This window comes from Oryctolagus cuniculus, chromosome 11, assembly GCF_051225735.1.
Source record: "Oryctolagus cuniculus isolate XC-2025 breed Fujian yellow rabbit chromosome 11, ASM5122573v1, whole genome shotgun sequence".
NCBI classification, from domain to species: domain Eukaryota; kingdom Metazoa; phylum Chordata; class Mammalia; order Lagomorpha; family Leporidae; genus Oryctolagus; species Oryctolagus cuniculus.
Window position 1 is genome coordinate 42,396,415 of NC_142877.1, and position 16,705 is coordinate 42,413,119.

The window sequence follows — 16,705 nt, forward strand, 5'->3', positions numbered from 1 at the left end:
ACAGATTCAGGAAGTAAATGTTTCTCTCCTCACTGATATAGCCAGATATGCTTCTTTGAACAATTGACTTATCTTGACTTCTCAATGTAACTATGTGTGATTATACATCCCTTTTTGCATGGACTGCTAGGAAGCTCAGTTAAAATTAATTGCAAAGAGATAGATGTATGGATGCTGAGCTTATCCTTAGCTTCATCTTTAGCTTCCTAATCAGAAAACAAGTGCAGTTTATACAAAAGAAATATATAATCCCCTGCTCCCTATTAGTTTGAGAGTTCAAAATAGCACAGTGTATTCGCTCATTACTCAATGTCTTCCCTTGCAGGCAACCACAGATTTGTATGGGAACTGCACTCTGAGGCATTCTGGGACATCTGCTGCTGCTCCCGAGGCAGCTGGCGTGTTTGCACTGGCTTTGGAGGCGAAGTATGTTGATAGCTCTGGGCCCAGGGCTGGCCCGACAGGGTGCACTAACACACATCTCTCCACCCACATACCAGATGTCCCTGGGGTCAACAGCCAGTTGGGGAGCTAGTGAATAGTCAGGGCCAGTGAACTCTGCTGGATATTTCTAAATGGCCTGGGCCCTAAGTCAGTTACACACACACACACACACACACACACCATAAAACTCTAACCCTTGGAGAGCACAAACCCCTGCACCCGACAGCACTTTAGCACATTTCAGCAACTTACTCAGATACCAATTAGGCCACACAGCTATTTCTTTTGTTTTTTCTTCTTAATTTGAAGGGCAGAAAGAAAAAGATTTTCCATCCACTCAAATGGATCTCCCACATGAGTGGCAGGGACTCAACTATTTGAGCCATTACCTCTGTCTCCCAGGGTACACATTAGCAGAAAACCGGAGTCCAAAGTAGAGGCGGGACTTGAACCCAGGACTTTGAACTTGGGTGTGGGATATGAGTGTCCCAGTTGGCATCTTGACCACTGTGCCAAATGCCCATCCCATGGATATTATGTCTGTCTTTATGAAATCCACCCCCTTTGTCCTCTGTCTGTCCCCTTGGCTGTTTGACCCCACTAATAGTCACAGTCAGCTGAAAAGGAAAATCAGATGGCCCAGCTGGGTGGCTCACAAGGTGTTTCAGAGCATGTGGCCAACAAGGACCTCCTACTCAAGACTGTGCATGTGTAAGTGAATCCTTTAACACGGAGAGAAGGTGGGCCGGGTCATGCAGTGTAGATCAAGAGTGAGCTTTTCTGGGAAACCTTCGAAGCTACAGGTAAGAGGAGACCATTCCCACATTCTCACCATCCCATAGAGAAGCCGCGTGTTGCTGCACTTGCTTGGATTAGAGCATCAGTGGAGGTGCCTGTGCACCTGCTGGTCCCCTCCAGTGAAGCCAGGGGCTGGCCTTATGTTCCAACATAAACACTGGGCTTCAGAAACACCTCATACGTGGTGTAAGAACAACTACCAGCTGTGCAAGGAGTGTTCAGGAAATGCAGCACCCAGAAACCTGTGAGAAGTCGGATTTGGGCTCCTGGGGGAGGAAAAATGAGTCCCTCTTCTCCATCGGCAGTTGCTAGGCAACCTGACCTCCTCGCATCTGCCTGCAGGCAGCCCCACTTGTCTCTCTGCACATATGTGGCGCATTTTCTGATTTGCGCAGGAGGCAAGAGTTGGTTCCTAGAATAGGAAGGGACTTGAAACAAGTATCTACTATAGCCTTCTGCCTTCAAGCAGAAAAGGCATAATTATATGACTTTAAGGTAGATAGATGACAGATAGATAGAGAGATAGGTAGAAAGATATGATAGAAGGAGAGAGAGAGAAGCGGGGGGCGGGGGGGGGAACTCCCAAGGTGAGAGAGTCCTCTGTTTGGATTAGTCTAAACTTTGATTCTTGTAACAGAAGTCAAGACACCAAGAGACAAACATTGGTCAGAACCTAACTACTAAGCACAGAAACCAAGAGTTACGCACATTTAATTTGCATCTCCTGAAGATGAAACTGTGCATCTGAGGGCTTGAGTGGGCCCTGGGATCTGAGCTGGCTTTGCTCACTCTGGCTGCAAGAGGACCCTGCTGCCCACTGCAGAGCCTCCCAGGGGACAGGGAGCAGGAGTCTCTGGTCTCCCTGTCAGCCTTAGAAGGCAGCACTTGACTCCCAGTCTCCTGGGAAGCAAAAAGCACTTGCCCAGACCATGTGCACACAACAGCACCATCTCAATACACTAAAGCAGTGGCGCAAAGCTGCTGCAGTCCTAACCAAGCCACGGTTCTTCATCCCTTTAGCAACAAGCCGTAAATACCTTACAAAAAATACCTTACAAATTGCGCAGTGGCCACTTGAGCACCCTTTGGGAGCAGTGGTCATCAGTGTAAAGCTCTCTCTTGTCATAAAGGGAGGAAATATTACGTGGAGGGCAGGTGGATCAAGTCCAGTAGCCCTAACGTTCTTCAAAACACCAATTGCCTGTGGTGGCAGCAGAGTCTGAGATGAGATTTGGGTGCAAGTTATTTATAAAGGAAGAGGTGGCTCCCAGGAAAGACCAGCAAGGAAGTAGGAGGAGTTGGGGATGGGGAGTAACCCAATAAGATGCCATCTCAGGAGAAGTTCTGGCTTGGGCTCTGGCGTGCAACCTGTGCCTCTGAGTTTGTTCCTCCTCAAGCAAGCTAAGAGAAGCCCTAGGAGATGCAAATGCCATGGGACCTCTGGACTTCTGCACCTGTAGCACAGCCCTCCAGTGGCCAGCAGTTAAAAGCATTGATCAGGATGAAATCGCCCCAGGAGAGGGCCTGGAGGGTGGAGGAGACAAAGGCCCTTCACAGGACAGTCCCCAAAGTTCCTCTCTCTCTGACACTGCGATGAGGCAGCAGGGAGTCCTCAGTGACACACAAGACAGCAGGCAAAGGCTGTTTCCTACCCAGAGGCCCAACACAACAGCTTTTCCAAAGCAGTTTGAATGCAATAGATTATCCTGTCCATGTGCACACCTATCAGAAACCTTGGAAGATGAAGAGTAAGCCTTCCTCCCCCCAGCACAACTCCAGGGGGAAGGGGCACCCTTCTGCCCTCCTGAGCAGTCTTCTCTTTGTTGCTTCATCTCAAAAAGCACCAAGAATTTGAAAACGCCAACTTGAGTCACAAGGGTATATGACTCACATCGGCCAGTGGGACCTGTATTAGAGAAGTTTCTGAGGAAGTTAGTGTTTGCAAACAGACTGGTTTAGTCACTGAACAAACAGTGCCCAGGACTGTCCAGGGCACTGGGGATATGAGTATGTTACAGATATTGTCTCTTCCAAGGAAGACCGGACAGCCTGGTTGTCAGAAATGAAATACAGTCATGTAGCCAGTACCAGGACCAAGAAGCAGAGCACTGCCGGCACCCAGAGTCCCTCCCCGGTCTCCTTCCAGCCCTACCCCCATGACTAATCACCACCTGACTTCCGACAGCATAGACTACTTGTTCCTGTTTTTATACTTTGAGTCAAGTGGAGTCATACCGAGGCTCTATACATGGGTCTGCATTTCCATTGCTGTAACAAAATACCTGATGCTGAGTACCAAAAAAAAAAAAGTTTATTCAGCTCATAGTCTGGAAGCTGAAAACCCAAGATTGGAAGCCCATCAAGTCAGCCTCTGAGGAGGACCCCCTTGGCCTCATCACATCTCAGTGGGTGGCATCACGGTGGAAACATGTGAGAAGAGAGAGCACGTGGAGGCAGGAAGCCAGGGACCACTACTGCTCTTTTATAACAACGCTGTCTCTCGATAGCTTGATAAGAGCCCATGAAAACTGCACGCATTGCTTCCGAGGCCAGTGCCTCAGTGCCCCAATCACTCTGCTCCAGGATCTACCTCTTAAAGGTGCCATCACCTGCTAACATCACCACACTGGAGATCAAGCTTCTAACACATGCACCCTTGAGCAAGACACTCAAACAGCACCCAAACCTTAACATTCTCTTTGTCTTCCTTGGGTCAACATTGTGATTGTGCAATGTGTCCATGTTATTCAGAGTAACTGATCATTGCTGTGCAATGCATATGCTCTATAAGTTACATCTCAATGGGTTTATCCATTCTCCTATGGGGGACTTCAGTTTGGGGCTAATCACATTCTAATGCATATGTCTGGGGAATATATACACATTTCTGCCACATTCATACCTGGGAGTGGAATTGCTGTGCCATGGCTTAGGCATATGGACAAGCCTAGAAGATGCAGCCAAGCAGGTTTCCAAAGTGTCTGTAATAGTCTACATGTCCATCAGGAAAGTACTGGAGTTCCAGTTGCTCCACATCTTTGTCAACTCTTGGTATTGTCAGTCTTTTCCATTTTAGCCGCCCCATTGTGTGTGTTAGAAAGCTCTGTAGAAGTACATTTATGTAAGTAAGAGAGGCAGGAAGATTTTTTTGACTGACATATATAATGATTCCGAGTAGCACATCTACAGTGTCACTCAACTGAGATTCACAGTGTTCCAGGTTTTGCTAGGAGTCTTTGTCCCAGGTGTTGTTCGTCTTAGTCATTGTACCTGTCTCCCTCTCCTGACTTGCCTTATTCTTGCCCTCACACTCTCTCTCTCCTTTCTCCAGCCTGGGTCTGACCTGGCGAGACATGCAGCATCTGACCGTGCTCACCTCCAAACGGAACCAGCTTCATGACGAAGTCCATCAGTGGCGGCGGAATGGAGTCGGCCTGGAGTTTAATCACCTCTTTGGTTACGGGGTCCTGGACGCAGGCGCCATGGTGAAAATGGCTAAAGACTGGAAAACCGTGCCGGAGAGATTCCACTGTGTGGGAGGCTCCGTGCAGGACCCTGAGTAAGTGGGACAGTAGCACAACTCCAGGGGTACCATTTGCATAGAACACAATTGTATAACTCACAGCTCCAGCTTCTAGAGTTGAGCCTTAACTGTCTCAGTGGCTTATGTCCTTGTTTCTTAAGTGCACAAATCAGCCAATACGGCAACACCCAGATCAGTAAACAGAAGATGATAATAGCCCAGGAGGCCCCTTGGGTCCCCTTCCCTCATCATCTCCCCAAAGGTAACCCCTGTTCTTACCTCTAACCCCACAGGTGATCCTGCCTAGTCCATATTTCACATAAACGGAAGCACATACCTTGCTGTCTTTTATATCGGGATTCTCTGCTCAGAATTATTGTGTTTGTGGGATTTGCCCACGTGTGTTGTGTATTTACTATTTATCCTCATTGAAGAAGAGTGTTCCAGCCTGTGACTATAGCACCCTTTGCTTATACATTCTGTTTACAGGGCTTGCTTTCACCCTGAGTGAGGTGGATTGCTAGCCCCACACAGAAGCCACCGGCTTGGTGGAGTGTGCTTGCTGGCCTTCCAACTTCCCACCATGGTAGGAGGATGGACGATAGGATACTTCTCTATTCAATCTCTCTCTCTCTCTCTCTCTCTCTTTCTCTCTCTCTCTCTCTCTCTCTCCTGGTCTCTTAGTAAGGTGGAGTTAGCAATTCTTATCAGTATTATAATTATTCCCCTATCATGAAATGCATAGAACTTAAGTGTAGTATCTGTGTCCTGATGAATGTGTATCCAGGAGCTATCACAGAACATTTGTTCCCTTAACCCACAGATGCCTCTTGTTCCTTCCAGCTTGTCCACAAACCAGTGTCTTTGTTCTTCTCACTACAGAGTAGACTTACTACTTCAGCATTGGCAAAAGATTTGTCCAGGATATAGCATGCAGCATTAGCTCATTCATTCTCGTTGCCTTGTAGTATTCCACTGAGACATGTGCCTCTGTGGCCTATGCCATTCACATCGTGGTAGGATCTGGCTCCTGTTCCGCTTCAGTGGCCCCCAACTCTGACTCCATTTCTATGGACTGTGTCACTTTGGACAATATCCAGTCTACAGCTCTATCTTCTGCTCCTGGATTTTCTGTAGCTTTTGTCATCAGCTACCCAGACCTGAACTCAAACCTTTTTTTAAACAAGATTTATTTTAAAGACAGAGAGACAGAGATTTTCCACCTCCCCTCCCCAAATGGCCACAATGGCCTGGGTGAGGTCAAAACAAGGAGCCAGGACCCCTCTCCTGGCCTCCCACAGTGGGCCATCATCTGCTGCCTTTCCAGACACATCGACAGGGAGCTGGATTGGAAGTGGAGCCGCCAATCAGACCGGCACTCAGATGTGGGCTGCTGGCATTGCAAGTGACAGGTTATGCTGTGCTGTGATGACAGCCCCCTGATTTCAAATCTTGACTTTACCAACATGAAAGATACACTTATCCTCCTGAGCATCTATTGTAGCAATTCTCAACCTTTGTCCCTGACCTCTGTGGCAGGGTAAGGCCAGTAAACCTCACCTCAGCATGGTGTTCTGTTTTGTTCTGTTTTTATTTTTTTTTATGAAGCTTTTCTTTTTTTTTTAAGTTAATAGTCATTGATTAGCATTAGCAAGCATTGTGTACTTTTCATAATTATGAACTCTTTTTTAATTTATTTTTAAGGAATACAAATTTCATAAGTACACCTTTAGGATTATAGTGATTCTTCCCACCATACCCACCCTACCACCCCTCCTCCTCTTCCCTCTCCCATTCCCAGTCCCATTCTCCACTAAGATTCATTTTCAACTAACTTTGTACACATAAGATGAACTCTATTCTAAGTAAAGATTTTAACAATTTGCATACACACAAAGCTGTTTTAGAACTAGTTTCACAGTGAACTCTCATAGTACAACTCTTTGAAGACAGAGGTCCTGCATGGGGAGTTAGTGCACAGTGATTCCTGTTGTTAATTTAACACCTAACACTCTTATGTATGACGTAAGTGACCACCTGATGCTCTTGACATGAGCTGCATAGGCTGTGGAAGCCTTTTGAATCCACAATCTCCATCAGTATTTAGGCAAGGTCATTAGCATAGTGGAAGTTCTCTCCTTCCTTTAGAGAAAAGTACATCTTTCTTTGATGGCCGCGTCTTTCCGCTGGGGTCTCACTCACAGGGATCCTTCATGTAGAACATTTTTTTGCCACATGCCTGAAATTCATCATGATGCTTTAAAACTCATCAGACAAAGGATGTAGGATTATAAAGGAAATCAATTTGGTTGAAAACCAGTGATAAAAATGTTAAAAAATAGATTGTGATGAATTCATATATGCCCTTTTATTCACACAGCACACAGAAAGCTCTAGAGGCAAATCTAATAGCCATGATCATTTCACAGCAGTGAGAGCCACTTAAGACACTTGCAGGGGTCGGCACCGTGGCGCAGTAGGTTAATCCTCCACTTGTGGCACCAGCATCCCATATGGGCACTGGTTCTAGTCCTGGCTGCTCCTCGTCCAATCCAGCTCTCTGCTGTGGCCTGGGAAAGCAGTAGAAGATGGCCCAAGTCCTTGGGCTCCTGCACCCGCATGGGAGACCAGGAAGAAGCTCCTGGCTTTGGATCAGCACAGCTCTAGCTATTGCGGCCATTTGGGGAGTGAACCAACAGAAGGAAGACTTTTCTTGCTGTCTCTCCCTCTCACTGTCTGTAACTCTACCTCTCAAATAAATAAATAAAATCTTAAAAAAAAAAAAAAAAAGACACCTGCAGGGGCCAGCACTGTGGCTCAGCGGGCTAAACCACCATCTGCAGTGCCAGCATCCCATGGAGTGCCAGCATCCCATGGGGTGCCAGTTGGTGTCCCAGCTGCTCCACTTCTGACCCAGCTCCCTGCTAATGCGCCTGGGCAAGCAGCAGAGGATGGCCCAAGTCCTTGGGCCCCTGCCACCCACATGGTAGACCCAGATGAAGCTCCTGGCTCCTGGCATCATTCTGGCCAAGCCCTGCCATTGTGGCTATTTGGGTAGTGAATTGGAGGATGGAAGCACGTTCTCTCTCTCTCTCTCTCTCTCTCTCTCTCTCTCTATATATATATATATATATATACACACACACACACACACACATATATGTATATATGTATGTATATATATATATATAACTCTGAATTTCAAATAAATAAATAAATAAATATTTTAAAAAACAAGAACCAGGCTGGCACTGTGGCTCAACAGGCTAATCCTCCGCCTTGCGGCGCCGGCACACCAGGTTCTAGTCCCGGTCGGGGCGCCGGATTCTGTCCCGGTTGCCCCTCTTCCAGGCCAGCTCTCTGCTGTGGCCCGGGAATGCAGTGGAGGATGTCCCAAGTCCTTGGGCCCTACACCCGCATGGGAGACCAGGAAAAGCACCTGGCTCCTGGCTTCGGATCAGCGTGATGTGCCGGCCACAGCTCGCTGGCCGCGGCGGCCATTGGAGGGTGAACCAACGGCAAAGGAAGACCTTTCTCTCTGTCTCTCTCTCTCTCACTGTCCACTGTGCCTATCAGAAAAAAAAAAAAAAAAAAAAAAAAACAAGAACCAAAAAGACACCTGCAGTGACTGATGTGGGCTCACTGACAGCAGAAGCTCGGGAAGTGCTCACCCCCTGCCCCGGGGCCGCATTCAGAATGGAAGGGGAAGCTGAGTCTCCGGCAGTGGTTTGGTAAAACTAAGATGCACGGTTTCCCCTCCAAACTGTTAGACTCCTGCTGTGCTCCGAAAAAGAGCCTCTTCTCTCTTCCCTCAGAATCAATGGAGGTCAAGTCCCTTTCCTCCCCGAGTCGGAGGACGTTAGCACATACAGGTGTGAAGCTGGCCCGTGAAAGGCCCTAGAGAATGGAGCTTTGTCTTTCCCACTCAACCATCACCGGAAACGTTCATACTGTGGGGGGAAAAAGATAATATGAGCAGGCTTTGGGGGCAGCTTGGGACACACTCATCCCATATCAGAGCACCTGGGTTCCAAACTCAGCTCTGCTCCTGATTCCAGCTTCCTGCTAATGTGCACTCTGGGAGACAGCAGATGATGACTTCGGTGCTTGGGCTCCTGCCACCCACAGGGGAGATCCAGATGGAGTTCCTGGCTCCTGGCTTCTGCCTGGCCTAATCCCAACTATTGCAAGTATTTAGAGAGAGAAACAGTGGATGGGAGATTCTCTCTCTCTCTCTCTCCCTCTCTCCCTTTCAAGTGACATGAAAATAAAATGTTTAAAAGAAAGAAAATAACATGGTGAAATTTCAGAGGCAGTGATTGCCAGATTCATGTGTGAATTCCAAATTGTGTATCCTCCTGGCCTAAGGCGTCCTCCCTTAAATGAACTTCCTCCCCTGGGCAAGCCTCCTCCCCCAGGTGAGCACCCCCCAACACAGGTGAGCATCATTCCCTGGGCTCGCAGCCTGCCGCGGACAAGCGTCGGCCCTCGGGCAAATGGCCCCCGTGTTCCCTGAGCCCCTGGAGCACAGCGCCACATGGATCGCTGCACAGCTGTGTCTCTTTTTTCCCATGGGCTTGTCCGTGATCTCACAAGGCATCGCTCCTGTCAGCTCTGTGTAAGAAGACGAAGATTTGGCCTGGGCCCTACAACAATCTGAAGACTCAAGCCGCACGTGCACCCTGGGGTGTTGTGAACAAGGACATCCCAGTAGAGACTGCACTTGCCCACTGGGATGTGGCCTCCCCGGCCCAGGTGTCAGCTCTCCCCCGCAGGTAACGCAGGGAATTCTCTGTGATCGCGGCCTCTGCCGAGATGGGGCTGCGGGGCTGCTGGGGAAGCAGAGAGCTTCCTGAGACAAAAGTGGTGACTGCAGAGACCCTCAGCCGCCTGTGCACGCATCACTGCTGTTCATGCCCCTCCTCTTGGCGAGACAGCTGGTGCTGAGGCCCAACCAGCCCATTACAGAGGCTGTCAGTGTACGCGAAGGAAGGAAGGAGCGTTCGTTGAGCACCTACTGTGTGGACTCTGCACACTCACGGGCGGCACAGTTGCCCCGTTGTTGCAGGCGTGCCGCTCCTCACTCAGGGCAATGGTGCATGGCAGCATCAGCAGCAGCTGGCCGCTGCTGTGTCTCAGTAGAGAAGCAGCAGCGTGTGCCAGGCTGTGCCAGCCTTCTGCACACACTGCGAGCCCAGGAGGTGTTTCCCGTCCTGATTACACGGGTGCGGAAGCGAAGATGCGGAACACAGAAGAAATGAGCTCAAGGAAGCAAGGGGCAACCGAGACTTGAAGCAAGGCCCGTCTGAGTCCACATCCCAGGCTCTTTTCACAACAGGACATTGACCATGAGCTCCTAGTGTGTACCCAGGCCCTACAGCAGGCCCCATGTGAGAGCCCTGCGATAGGCCTGATGGTGTCACCGCAGCGGAGGTGGCGAGGCAGGGGCAAGTTACGGGCACACCAAAGCAGCCCAGCTGCTGAGTGGCCAAAGCGAGATTCAAGCCCGGGCCTTCTGTACCTCGGGTATCTCAGATTCTCCACCGGAGAGGGCTCTTCCCAATACGCATGCCCCCGGGTGGTCCCACTTCCTGAAACCCTGTAACCACCAGCCATTCCAGAAGCCCTGTCCCTGCATTGGTCTACCGTGTCCTCTGGGAGACACTGACCCTGGGAACCAGTGTCCAGATGGGGGATTTTGGGCTCAACCAGCTTTACCTAAACTCAAGGTTAAAAGGGCATTGACGGCTCAGTTTCCCCTGTTGGAGTTCAGAGTGGTTTTTGGAGAACTGTGGAAGCTCGGGAGATTTTCTGTAGGGGTGAACGTGTTCTCTGCGCCATCCAGTACAATAGCATTGGCCACTGAGCTCGAAGAAAGGGATGCATTCCACTGAGGTACTAAGTTTCCATTTGACTTCGTTGTCATCGATTTGAATCAAAATAACCCCCTGTGGCCAGGGGCTCCCACCTGAGACAGCTTCCCTCTAAGGCCGGTGGGGTAGCCCCACCTTTGCAGAAGAGATGCTAAACAGGACGAACAGAACAGGGAGTGGAAATGGAAGGATGTCACCAGTGGAGGCTCCCAGAAGGCCAGGCCAGTGCATCTGGTGGTCTTGCACCCACTCCTGGTGCCAAGACTCGGCTGCTCACTCCCCACGCGTGAACAGCACGACATTGGAAGTCCTGACGCAAAAGCCCAGGCACGGACCTGGGAGAGTGCTGTTCAGAAACCCTCAGCGGCAGTCACCGCCAGTCCCTGACGTCTACTGTGTCATGTTACCACGAGATGTTGGCATCACCAGCTTCAGTCTACAGTTGAGAAAGCAGGAAGATAGAATGCATGGCTCTGGTTCACAGAACCAGCACCTCCGACGTTCCCTGCATTCTACAAAAGCCTGGACCTGGAGCCTCCCTCCCTCCTTACAAACAGGAAAGACTCTGTGTGTCTGGAACTCTGCTGTGCCAGCAGCGCTGGGGCCCAGGCGTCCCTCAGAGCACAGCCATTGGAGCACCAGCCTCGTTTGCATTCACATTGGCTACATTCACAATCAACAGATGGTGCTACCACAACATTTAATTTGTATCTTATTTATATTTATTTGAAAGGCAGAGAGACAAAGAAAGATCTTCCATCTGCTGGTTGACTCCCCAAATGCATGCAATGGCCAGTGGCTGGCCAGGTTGAAGCCCAGAGCCTGAAATGCAATTTGGGTCTTCCATGTGGGTGGCAGAGACCCATGTAGTTGAGCCCTCACCTACTGCTTCCTAGCGTGTGTGCATTGGCAGGAAGCAGAAGTCAGTAGCAGAGTCAGGATTTGCACCTCAGCACTCTGATATGGGCTGCACACTTCCCAAGTGGCATCCTCGTCTCTGCACCAAATGCCACCCCCACTGCGTTATTTAGGGGAACCGTTAGCGTGGAATATGCTGGAGCCCTCTGGGTGGAGGTGTGTGTTGATAGCAGACCTATGCTCTGAAGTCAAGCAAGATGGACTCCCTATGACCCTCAGAGGTGATGTGTCTGTGAGAGAGGGTGGGAGGGAGGAAGGGAGGGAGGGAGGAGAGGAGAGGATAGGACGTGGGCCGAATCTGCCTGGCATTCCAGCATAATCCACGCCACTGTGGAATTTGGAGCAGGAGGGAGCCCTGGAAATGATGTTGTGCAGATTCATCACTGAAGTAACTGGAGGCCCAGAGATGCCATTGTCCCGACCACTCAGGAACTTCATCCCCTGTTGGTAGCCCTGTTTTCAAGGAAACTGGAGAGCTATTGAGGCAGGAGCTCAGCGGGCCCTCCCTCCACAAGGACAGAGACCTCAAATGTCTTGCTCATGGCTGTATCTCTGGTGCCTAGAACAGTGCCAGGCACTTGGTAAACAAGAGGGCCATACGTTGTGTAGGAAGGAAGGAATGAGATTATTCGGCCAGCACGACCCCCGCACGAGGAAAATGTCCCAGTGATGGCCATAGGACAGCAGGCCAGGCAGGTAAACCTCGCCTTGTTAGAATCTGGGCTCTGCGTCCTCTCCTCCAGCCCTGCCACTGAACTTGGCTCTGATGCTGGTGACCCCCCACAAGGGACTCCAACTCTGTGGCCAAAGACACCCCGAAGTCTTCTACCCTTTCACAGTATTGTCTTTCACTAGAATTAATTAACCCAATTTCAGCCTTTTTAAATGTCAGTACAGGTTGAGCATTGCTGATCCAAATTGCATCAAAATCCAAGATATTTTGAGCACCAACATGAGGGCACAAGTGGAAAATTCCACAGCTGACCTCATGAAATAGGTCACAGTCAAAGCACAGCTGCACTACAGATACTGCATGAAATTACCTTGAGGCTGTGTGTACAAGATATACATGAAACACTAATAATTTTCACATTTAGACTTGGGTGCCCTCCCCAAGGCACCTCATTGTGGATGTACAAATATTCCAGAATCCAAAGTCCAAACACTCTGGTCTTAAACACTTTGAATAATGGATATTCAACCTGTTATAACATTCATATTAACAATAGCTTCTATTTGTCAAGATTCTGAGCCCTTTTGAGAGAAAGGTTGTCCCTGAGACAGGGCTGGAGTGCTTACTCTTTTCTTTTCATTTTTAAAGATTTAATTATTTATTTAAAGAGCAGAGTTACAGAGAGGCAAAGGCAGAAAGAGACAGACAGACAGACAGAAAAGTCTTCCATCCACTGGTTCACTCCCCAAATAGCTGTAATGGCCAGAGCTAAGCTGATCGGAAGCCAGGAGCCAAGAACTTCTTTTGGGTCTCCCACGTGGGTGCAGGGGCCCAAAGACTTGGGCCATCCTCCACTACTGTCCCAGGCTATAGCAGAGAACTGGATCAGAAGTGGAACAGCCTGGATGCTGGCACTGCAGGAGGCAGCTTTACCTGCTGTGCCACAGCGCCAGCTCTTATTCCTTTCTTAAAATTAATTGATTGATTGATTGATTGATTGATTTGAAAGGCAGAGCAACAAAGAGAGGGAGAGACAGAGACAGAGATCTTCCATCTGCTGATCCACTCCCCAAATACCTGCAACAGCCAGGAACTGCATCCAGATCTCCCACTTGGGTGGCCCAAGTACCTGAGTCGTCATCTCCTACCTTCCCAGGTGCATTAACCAGAGGCTAGATGGGAAATGGAGGAGCCTGGACTCAAGCCAGCACTTCACTAGGGGTGGGGGTGTCCCCTGTGGTGGCTTCATATACTGTGGGGCACAGTGCCCCCTCCCCACTGACAGGTTTTGGAGACGGACATGAGGAAGTGGAGATGTGAGACAGGGCAAAAGCCAGCCAAGAGTGCATGGATGAGAAGTTGCCACCATGAGCAAGCAGGCTGAATCCCAGTGGGGACCTGAGTTGACCCATTGAGAAAGGGGAAGTTGGAGTGTTATTTATCCACCACCCACCAACCACTGGTCGAGGATGGACACTTAGAAGTGAATCCCAGATGCCTTTGGGCTCTCCAGCACACTGGCTGAGCAAACTGCCGTGGTGTTAGACACTGCAGCCACACGTAAACATAGGGTGGCTCTGGAGGGGCACCAGCAGCCTCCCCCACCTTCCCTTTCTGCACAGACGCCTCTGAGTGAAAGCCATGTGCTCAGACTCCAAAGCTGGGGTGGAGTTAACCCAGGTCGGCCCCATTAACCCCAAAGCCCTGCTCTTCCTGCTCCCTGAGGTTGCCTTCAACCCACCTCCCACCTGCTCGTGGTGTGCCCACCTCCCCTGACTGTCTCCTCCTCACTTTGCCCCCAGGAAAATTCCACCCACTGGCAAGTTGGTGCTGACCCTCACAACCGACGCGTGCGAAGGGAAAGAGAATTTCGTCCGCTACCTCGAGCATGTCCAAGCGGTCATCACGGTCAACGCCACGAGGAGAGGAGACCTGAACATCAACATGACCTCCCCGATGGGCACCAAGTCCATCCTGCTAAGCCGGCGGCCCCGGGACGACGACTCCAAGGTGGGCTTTGACAAGTGGCCGTTCATGACCACCCATACGTGGGGGGAAGACGCCCGGGGAACCTGGACCCTGGAGCTGGGGTTTGTCGGCAGCACGCCCCAGAAGGGGGTGCTGAAGGAGTGGACTCTGATGTTGCACGGCACACAGAGCGCACCGTACATCGACCAGGTGGTGAGGGATTACCAGTCTAAGCTGGCCATGTCCAAGAAGGAGGAGCTGGAGGAAGAGCTGGACGAAGCCGTGGAAAGAAGCCTGCAGAGCATCCTGAGCAAGAACTAGGCCACCCGCCACCCTGTCGCCCCGCCTCTGCCTCCGCCCAGCAGCTGCTGTCACCCCTCCCCCAATGCGAGTCCATCGCCTGAGCTGAAAGCTTTGCCCACTGTCCATGATGATTTTCACGACAATGAAAACAACCTTTTCTATTCCACCATGCCCCAGATATAGTGTTCCCACCAACGTGTATGTCCCACATGTCACTCCAAGTTCTTTCTTTCCCGCATCCAAATGGGTGATGTCCTGCAAACGAAACTGGCACAGCTTCTCCCAGCCCCCCAGCCCCAATTTTTTTTCCTCTCTGAGAAAAGAGCACATTTCAAAAGCCACGCCCAGTGGCTGCGAGGATGTTTGTCCCGCAGCCTGAACGAAGCACAAGAGAGGTGGTGGGTCCTTTGGGGAGAGGTAATTTGAACTTAGCAAGGGTCGTAGATGAAATCACACCATCCAGGGAGAGGCCTAGTTACTAGATGGGGGCAAGAGATCCGAAAAGCAAGAGCTTTGGAAATTTCACCACCAACCCCAATATCCTTCCTTTACCTGTCCTGCTCAGCCAACATGATAATTATGTAATCTAAGAAAGTTCTGGAAAAATCTGCAGGAGCAGCCCAAATTTCTCTCCATTTGCAGAGTTCAGCGCAGCCCCAGTTTTCTGGGGTTCCTTACATAGCTGTCCAAAAGAAAATGGGGCAAGTCGATCAGGCAGACGTGGCCACCTGTCTGGGGCAGGGTCGTTTGCTCTCTGGTTTTTCAAACTACGTCTCTGGGGTATCTTCATCTGATATAAGGGAGAGGTGAGGTGAGTGTTTTCTCAAAGCTTTGCACACATCTCCTTGGGCTTTAATTTCAAAAAAAAAAAAAAAAAACACTGGAGAGGAACAACTTCCTGCCTCTTGCTGTGAGTTCATTGATGTGTTGGAAGGGTGATGGAGACGTGTGCGAGGACACGAGTGGCATCCCCACTTGGACCCCTCGACCGGTGGAGCCTCTTCTGCCGAGAAAGGGATGTGCCACATGCCAGCTCGCTCCCCGGTCCCTTGAGGGCTGCAGGAAGCAACAGGACAGCTCTGTTGGCACATGGTGCCATCTTGGTGACTCGGCAGGCCGCGAGACATCAAGCATGCAACCAGAGGCGGCTGTTGTCAGCCCCAGAACCCACCATTTATTTGCTAGACTGACGACCAAGTGACTTCCTGTCACTTTATTTTCCTACCCAGGTTTACCTTCTCATCCCCAGTGGCAGGGCCCACCCATTCCCAAGACTCGGCTCCTCCTCTCCCACTCCCGGCTCCTCCCTCCCTTCCCATGGGATCTGCTGGCATAGCCCCAGGTCCTGTTCCCCAGGCCCGCAACACAGAGCACTAACGGTGGCAACTTTGAGAGAGAATCTGGAAGTCCCAGTGTCTGTCTCTTCTCCCCCATCTTGGCATGAATTCCAGTCTTCTCGAACATCTTGTGACCTTCCTCCATCATGCTTTGAAGTGTAATATTTATGATTTTTTAAAAGAAATTTATTACTTGTTGCAAAGGTCTTTTTAAACCAGTTTAAAGAAACAATAAATGGAAATCATTGAAAATTCATTTCACATTAATTGTCTGAAAATAAACCAAAGGACATTATGTGTGCATGTGTGTATAAAGTGCACACAGAAATATATATACATATGTAGACTATATACATGTGTGTATATGTGTATATATATACACTTGTATAAATGTATATACACACATATACCCAAAATGTGTGTACGTGTACTTATTTAAAGAAACAGACACTATATTCATCTCTTAAAGAATATTCAGAGACTATCACGATGATTCTGGCTGAAGCAAAAGGCCGGTGGAAATTCAGGTCAAAGTGTTCATCCATCCCCATTACGTCACCTGTGTAATTTCACAACTCTCTGTATAAACATTAAATGTCTTCTATAGCAGCAAAAATATGAAATAGTTGTCCATATTTTCAAAGTTGTGGTATAATTTATGAAATTAGAGAGTGACTTATCCGCTTCTTAATAGAAATGGCAAGTTTTGATATGACTATACAGTATATAAAATATATATAGTGCTATATATCCACACATTGGGTCTCTTTCATTTCTTTTTGGCTTCAGTATTGATGCTGACCTCTGTCTAGCTAGTGCTATTTTTATGATATCCCTGATCCTAATGCAAGAGACATTTACTCATTTA

General features: G+C 49.4%; 1 protein-coding gene across 1 annotated transcript in view; it reads left to right on the forward strand.

Moving 5' to 3' along the window:
• PCSK2 (proprotein convertase subtilisin/kexin type 2) overlaps positions 1-15,333 on the forward strand; it is a 317,876-nt gene extending 302,543 nt beyond the window's left edge. The window contains exons 10-12 of the mRNA XM_002710961.6: positions 326-426; positions 4,574-4,801; positions 14,032-15,333. Coding sequence (XP_002711007.1) covers positions 326-426; positions 4,574-4,801; positions 14,032-14,518 — 816 coding nt within the window. The 3' untranslated portion in view covers positions 14,519-15,333. The remainder of the gene's footprint in view (positions 1-325; positions 427-4,573; positions 4,802-14,031) is intronic.
• The last annotated feature ends 1,372 nt before the right edge of the window (positions 15,334-16,705 follow it).